The 8,070-nt window shown below is 22.1% G+C and overlaps 1 protein-coding gene across 1 annotated transcript; it reads left to right on the top strand.

The window, feature by feature from the left end:
• Positions 1–6,971: 6,971 nt before the first annotated feature.
• On the top strand, positions 6,972–8,070 carry LOC105361194 (solute carrier family 25 member 51). Its single transcript, XM_011498305.1, has 2 exons — positions 6,972–7,181; positions 7,236–8,070. Exons 1-2 carry the CDS (start codon positions 6,972–6,974, stop codon positions 7,944–7,946), a joined length of 921 nt encoding a protein of 306 aa, XP_011496607.1. The 3' UTR covers positions 7,947–8,070.

Raw genomic sequence — 8,070 nt, 5'->3', positions numbered from 1 at the left:
GATTCCATACTTTTAACAGTTAGCGTTTATAGAAAACAGTTAAAGTAACTAAAAAAGATCATATAAAAGTAAAATAGCTAAAATTATATATTATTGATAGTGTTTTAATCGAGAAGTTGCTGTTTTTTTATTATTTTTTCCAACAATTATTTTTACCATTAATATTATAGGAATAATGCTTAAAGTAAGCGTGCATTGGTGTACGTTCGTATGTTTGATAATAAAATTTTTATCTTCTATTTAATAATACCACATGCAAATATATATATATATATATATATATATATTATATAGAAATATGAGGCATTAATTCTACAATTCTATTGGAAAATATGTGTACACCGAAATTTGTAACTATTAATTGCAAATTAAAAATTTCTTCTACTCCATTTATTTTATTGCACAAATATTAAATAATCTCGTTAAGTCTATAACATTTCACAAGTGCTTTAATAACAATATTTCAACAAAAAAAAAAAAAAACCAAAACAAAAACGTCCTTGATATTTGACTTAATATATATAAATCAATATATACGATTATATATTAAGAAGAAAAAAAAAGAAAAAAAAATTTAAATTTCAAATTTTAGAAATTGTCAAATATACTAATCTTATATATATATATTATCTTTTTCTCTCTCTTATTCTTGTCTTATATTTTTCTTTTCTTCGATTACTTGACTTCGGATACTCGTTATGAGAATAGAAAGAGATTCGATTTAAACCTCTAGAGTTATCGAGACTTTATAAATGAATTTTCATTCATAAAGTTCATGCGAGTCTTTAAAGTTATTTTAAAGTCTTATAATACAATATATTGTAATCTTATTAAATTTAGTTTCTTAAACGATCGATCCATTTACTATGAATTATTTAGAAATTATTTACGCAGGAAAATGTAAATTTCAATTTCAAACGACTATACGCGAAGTTTATTAAAACAATTATCATTAGGTATTATAATTTTTTATACAGATAAGGAAAATATATAATAATCACTGCGTTGACAAGTTTTAACGAATATTTAAGCCTTGTCCGTATAAATTCAATACTGATGATGATAATTGAGAAAATAAAATATAATTATTATTGTTAATAAATTAATTTTTTTCCAATAAATAATTTAAATAAATTCATGACTACGCTTGCCTACCAAATTCAAGACCATATTAATTTTATTAGCTCTTTCGGTCTTATTCTAAGAAATAGTACGGAATATTTGAATATATAGTGAGTGCACTCGTAAAATATCGTAATAAAGCCAATGCAGGCTAAGAAGAAAAATATTAATCTCAAAATTCAAGTAGTATAAGACACTTCACTTAAAATATTTATTGTTTGAACAGTACAAGACATTAAAAAGCTTTATTACATGTATGCAACGAAGGTTAATCATATTGTTAAATAAAGTAAAATCAATGAAGCTCACATTCCTTGGTTGTTGAGAATACAATTATTAATATGATAAAAATGATTCGAGGATCATTGGAAAATGAAAAACAGTACAGATTATTTGAAGTTTATTAATACTTTGTAACAATTTTATTACCTAATTCCGCAAATTATCAAATGATTAGTCATTAATAATTATATATCATTTATTATTTTACCATAAATATTAAACTACAAAATAAAAATCTTGTGTAATCGATAATTTAAAGTTGTAGAATAACGACGAGGTGCGTCATAAATTGTTTTCTTTTGTAAAATTTTAAATATAGAAAATGTTTTATTTAATATAAAACTATGTGCTTACATTTTTATATCTATGCAAATCAATAATATCTGGTATAAAATTAATGTAGAAAATTTTGTTATAAATTAAGCAAAATGGTGACATATCATATATCACTGGAAATAATTTAAATCAACGAATTACAAATTACTTTTGAGAATATGCAAAATATTAATATGATAAAAAGGTTTGAGATTGAACGAAAATTTATACTCTAATACATGTACTTGTCAATTATTTCTTTAAGTATTAAGATTTTTTTCATATTCGGACAATTAATAAATAAAGACTGATGGTGAAAATCTACCATAAATTAGTTTTTCAATTTTAAACTAATGATATGAAATTGATTAATACCTAGAGATCGATAAGCAACACGATCTAATGAATGTTAAATAATCACAAAATTTCACACAAGTTATAAAACGAAATATTACAAAAATTTGTAATAGCTAATACATGCAAGATTAATTTCTAAAGACACGTACAAATAGGCTATAAATAATTATTGATTATTTTAATGAATAATTTTTTAATAACGAAATATAAATTCATAGTATTTTAATTTTAGCTATGATAAATAACTTTATGTATAATAGTTACCTATAATCTTTCTTAATAATAGAAAAGATATTTATTATAAAAAGGTTTATTAAAACTTAAAATACATTATTAATTAAAAATATTAATACTTGACATTTTAGTTGAAAGCAACAAACGGATTGAAATTTACTTAAATTTCGTTTAAATTAATTATTATAATAATGGAATCGTAAGTAAATTCAGAATATATTCAATTATAGAATATGACTAAATATGACTCAGGCTAGAAACAAATAAAAAAGAAGAAAGAATATGCGAGCCAAATATCATTTATTAACAATTAAACATACTTGGTACAGGGGAACATAATTAAAACTATAAAATACTTACATCCATAGTTATAAAAATTTTATGGGAATTATATTTATTATAATAATTATCATATGTATTTTACGTATTTATAAAGTCGATTCATATAATAACAAAAGTATCTTGATAATAAGCTTGATAATGTTACGGATAAATACATAAATTAAAGCACCATGATCGAAGTGCACCAGATACTTTAATTTGTAAAATCATACGCCGAAGAAAAAAGACAAATATAACATCGTTTGAAAGCAGCAGAATCCAAACGCTTTCGATAAAAGATCGTAGTATTTTTTTTTTTAGACTGCATTTTATTTACTTTCATATGTAAGACAAGAGGTAGCAAAGAAAAAGAAGATAAATGTACGGCCGGCCGAGTTGCAAAAGCGATAAACATTACTTATTCACCTATCGACAGTGATTAGTTACTTTATGCGATTATTTTTGTGATTTATCCATTTCATTAGGAATGGTGTAAATTTTATGTGGCATCTTTATTATACCAATAACAGACGGGTTGTGTAAAAAATAAATAAGTAAATATATATATATATATATATATATATATATATATATATGCTCAATAGGAAGGGAATTAAAGAGAAAGATAAAGAATAACTCGAGTATGTTTCATTGAAAATTTATTCGCGAATGAGGGAACTTTAAAAGTTCTAACTTTACTGGTATCTAAAAAATTATCTTGTTAATTAGGCATTTTGTTTGCCTTGTTCATTATATTATATATAATTGAGATTGCTAATGTATTGCTAATATAATTCATGAAACATTTAATTGACCGTTAAAAACTTACTGACAATTTTTGATAAAATCTGTTACCAATAATATCAATGAATGGTTTTTAAATATTATGTAATGAGATAATTTTAGTTTGATTAATTATAATAATATGCAGATAATAATTTTATCGTTATTCATAAAGTAATATTTAAACATATTTTAATAATGTAGATACCAAAGTATTATTCACATTCTAATTATATAGTAAAAATCAATTTAAAATTAATATTCCATGTAAACGAGCATATCTTCATAAATAATTATGAATTGTTAATAAAAGTATTTATTTTTAAATGTCTCATACTGAAATATCAATAATATTTTTATTGACATTACAATGAGAATTGTTATTCTTCTTATTTTCGAATTTATACTTTTCTCAAGTGTCTACATTAATTTTTAATTAATTACATTAATTACATTAATTACATTAAATTAATTATTTATTCAATTATATTTAAGCATTGACGTTGATGATTTAATTACATAATCAAATTAATAATAAAAAAAAAAAAAAAAAAAAAACATTAAACAAAATTTTTGTTCGTTTATTATTTATTGTAAAGAAATTTATATTTAAACCACAACTTAATTCGTATTTACAAAATTATGAAATTAAATAAATATAAATCTACTGCATTCTATGTAGTTGTTACGAGAATTTATTTAAGTATTGTATTGAAAATATACGTTTTGCACACGTGTATTATGATCAATGCACATTTAAATAAATATATATTCGTATTCTGATAGAATTTTAATATGATGAGATCAATAAGTCGATTTGACAAAGTTTTTAGTCTCTAATAAAACTAATAATAATATAAAATATAATGATTTTGCCCATTGAATCAATAGAAATGATGAAAAATAACAACAATTAAATAAAATTATTCATTAATTTAATTATTAAAATGAAGATAAATAATCAATCTTGCATAATTATATCAAATAGCATTGTTTATCGTTACGTAAAACAGTTTTTCCATTTCTTTTTATACTTGTCTAATAAGTTAATTTTTCATCTATGAATGCGTATACTTTGATCATTAGACAAATATATTTTCAGTTTTATTTTTATAAAATTTTTATTTCATTCAGGAATTTTTTTTTTTTAATATGGGATACATAATCCAAAAAATTCTTTTGACTATTATGATAACAACTTTTATTAAATGCATGATTTACAGAAGATTTAAGTTTGATTATTAAAATATTTACCGTGATTTAGATTATAGGGCAAATGGAATAATTTTTCATATTGATTCATCAAATATATTTATACATATATAAAGTATATGTAAATAGGAAAATAGGATATATAAATGTATAAAATAAATTTTTCATTAACAATTTTGAGAAATCATATAAAAGTAATTTATACATCACTGTAATCATGCATTTTTTAATCTAATAAAAAGAAACAACAATTAATATAACATTTTTTTTTTTTTTTTTTTTTTACTACTTAACGAATCACGTATTAAATGTTCTATAAAACTTCTTAGATTTTTATCTATAAATATAAAATATGATAAATACAAAATAAAGATAAAATATGTTTTGTATTTTTTGTTAATGGTCTGAAAAGGTATTTTTCAGATTAATTAAGTTTTAGTATGAATTTTCGACAAATACATAAATTTTGTTTCAATTTTTAATTAAAATTAATAATAGCGAGATTTTATAGTTATACAATCATTAAAATAATTAACCATTTTATCCTATTCAATTAAATAAACAAATTTTTTCATTTTAAATTATTATAATTATTATTATTATTATTATTATTATATTAAATTATAAATGTTAAACTAATATAAGAATTTTAAAGAATATTTAGTTGTATTTTACTTTTTCCACTTTTAATCAGTTTAAACATATTTGCCTTTTTCAAATTATTTTATTTTCCAATAAAATACTATGAGGCATATTATTACACATTATTATAATAATAATTGTATGGTTTTATGGCCGTTTTTGAGTTAAAAAAAAAATAATATACTTTATTATTTATTTATATTATTTTATTTGTCATAAAGTTATAATAATAGTGTTTATGAGGATATTTTTTAAATTTATGTTCATATATTAGTGTATATTTGTTTAAACGTCGTAAGTTAGTAAAGTAAAGTACTTATATACATTTAAAATTATTTAAAATTAAAAATATCTACTTTTTGCTTATTTTCAAATCTACTTAAATGCTAATGTTTTGTAATTTACTGACTAACTAGTTTATTACTTGGTAATAAAAAAAAATTAATCTATGGAAACTCGATATTGATACACGGGATTTAAATTAAGTAAATCGTTCGGATTTTCTTTCATTTATTTTATTTGAATAATAATATTACTTGCATTATATAACAATTAATCAAGGAAGGCATTACATATTTATTATTTAAAAGAATTAAATTTTTAAATAAAAAAAAAAAGGTATATTAAATTATTATTATTATTATTATTATTGTTATTATTATTATTATTATTATTATTATTATTATTATTATTATTATTTTATAAATATGTTTGTATATTGAATAACTTTAAGGTTCCATGTTTTATTTTTTACTTATGGAATCAACGATATCATTTATTTCAGTAGTTCTTAATGTGACAAATTTTACTTTGAACTCGATCACAATTAATGAGAATGAACCGTTCCTACTTTGCAGCGATTTTAAGACATTAAGGCAACATCAGTTTTTTAAAGAACTTTACATCGCCGAACTTGACAGACACTGAAATTATAATATCAAGACATGTCGGATAATCGAATAAAATTTTAATCTGTTAGCTTCTAGATCGAGTTGATTGATAGAAAATCTCTTTTAATCTGACCAAGCTTTAATGGTATAAAATAATGTTGATTCGTCATCTAATTATAAATTAAAAAGAAATTATAATTAATCGAGACGAAAGTGTTTAGTATTTAAAGAAGAATGGAAAAATGTGTCTCTTAGATAAGCAGATAAAATATTTTGCTTAGTCGTGAAGTATTTCATTGCAAAGTCTAGTAGAGGTTATATTTGGTGCATGCCAATATTTAATAGTTTGAGTAATTGTGGTAAGTCTTATGTAATTCTTATGGTGATAATTATAAGAATGTATTCGTGATAAAATTTATTTGCACTGTTTCATTCTTTTATATCTTTCTAAATAAATTGTTAATAAAATATGTTTAAAAATAATTTTTAATATATTGTTGCCGATATCATTTTAGTTTTACTTAATATAAATATAATTCAAACATATTGATTGGCTATTTTTAGTTTAAGTGCATTTATTCTTTTAATGTATTTATTAATTGTATCGGTCTTAAAACATTTAATTGAAATTACAATAATCTTTCTTTATTTTGTACATTCTAAAATTATTTTTAGACAGAATACAAAATAAATTAATAGGATGAATAAATTAATACTTTATATATATTATTAAACGGAAACTATGATTATCGAATTATTATTTATGAATTTATTTTCAGATGTCAAACAATTGATGGTTAAAATAATTTTAAAATGAATTGGAAAAAATATGAAGATGGATTTATATGTCCAACTGTTTTTGCAACTACTGAGAATTTGGATCAAATAAGTAAACAAAATATTGATTTACCCGCATTATTCAAGTTAAATACAAACGATGGCCGAGAATTTCTGTGCGGTTGGGGAGCAGCTATAATTAATGTTACCTTTACCTATCCCATAAATAAAGTCATATTTCGTCAGGTAGATGCATTATTTACATTATTAATTTAAATTATTTACATAAATTTATTGTAGATCTTAGAAGGAGTACCAGCGACAACTGCAGCGCAGAAATTATCAGATGAAGGATTTAGACTTTTGTATAGAGGAATATTTCCACCATTGTGTCAAAAGACTTTGTCCTTGAGTTTAATGTTTAGCTTATACGAGGGTTGTAGGCAAAGGTTATGTATATTGACTGAAAATAAGACATTCGCTAGAATATTTGCAGCTAATTTTGCAGGCACATGCGAAGCGATATTAATGCCTTTAGAAAGAATTCAAACGTTACTTCAAGACTGGAGATATCACAAAAGATTCAAAAATACACCACATGCATTCAGCACTATTTTACGAGAATACGGTGTGACAGAATGTTATAGAGGCTTAGTGCCAATTATCTGTAGAAATGGCTTATCAAATTTAATGTTTTTTTCATTGAGGGAACAATCAAAAGAAATTATGGGGCACGATAATTCTTTATTAACTAATTTTGTCAGTGGTGCGTTAATAGGTGCGTTCACAAGTACAATGTTTTATCCAATAAACGTTATAAAAATTCATATGCAATCCAAAATTGGTGTAGAATTTGAGAGTGTTGTGAAATGCGTTAGAGATGTTTATATCGCTAGAGATAGAAGTATAAAAAGTTTTTATAAAGGTGTTTATCTCAATTTTCTAAGATCATTTATAAGTTGGGGTGTCATTAATGCTTCTTACGATATTCTTAAGAAAGTATTATTTTAAAAGAGCATATGAGTGTAAATAATTAACGTTGTAATTACTGAATTATTTGTCAGAATCATTGTTGAATTCTTGTAACATAAGTAATTTTAATGTATATAGCTTGTTTACAAGAGCCATTCACTAA

The sequence above is a fragment of the Ceratosolen solmsi genome, unplaced genomic scaffold, assembly GCF_000503995.2.
Source record: "Ceratosolen solmsi marchali unplaced genomic scaffold, CerSol_1.0 scaffold14, whole genome shotgun sequence".
NCBI lineage: Eukaryota > Metazoa > Arthropoda > Insecta > Hymenoptera > Agaonidae > Ceratosolen > Ceratosolen solmsi.
This window is presented reverse-complemented; position numbering and strand designations above follow the sequence as displayed.

Coding starts and splice junctions, on each gene's coding strand:
- LOC105361194 (XM_011498305.1), top strand. CDS start 6,972: ATGAATTGGAAAAAATATGAAGATGGATTTATATGTCCAACTGTTTTT. Junction 7,182..7,235: donor ATAAAGTCATATTTCGTCAG/GTAGATGCATTA, acceptor AATTTATTGTAG/ATCTTAGAAGGAGTACCAGC.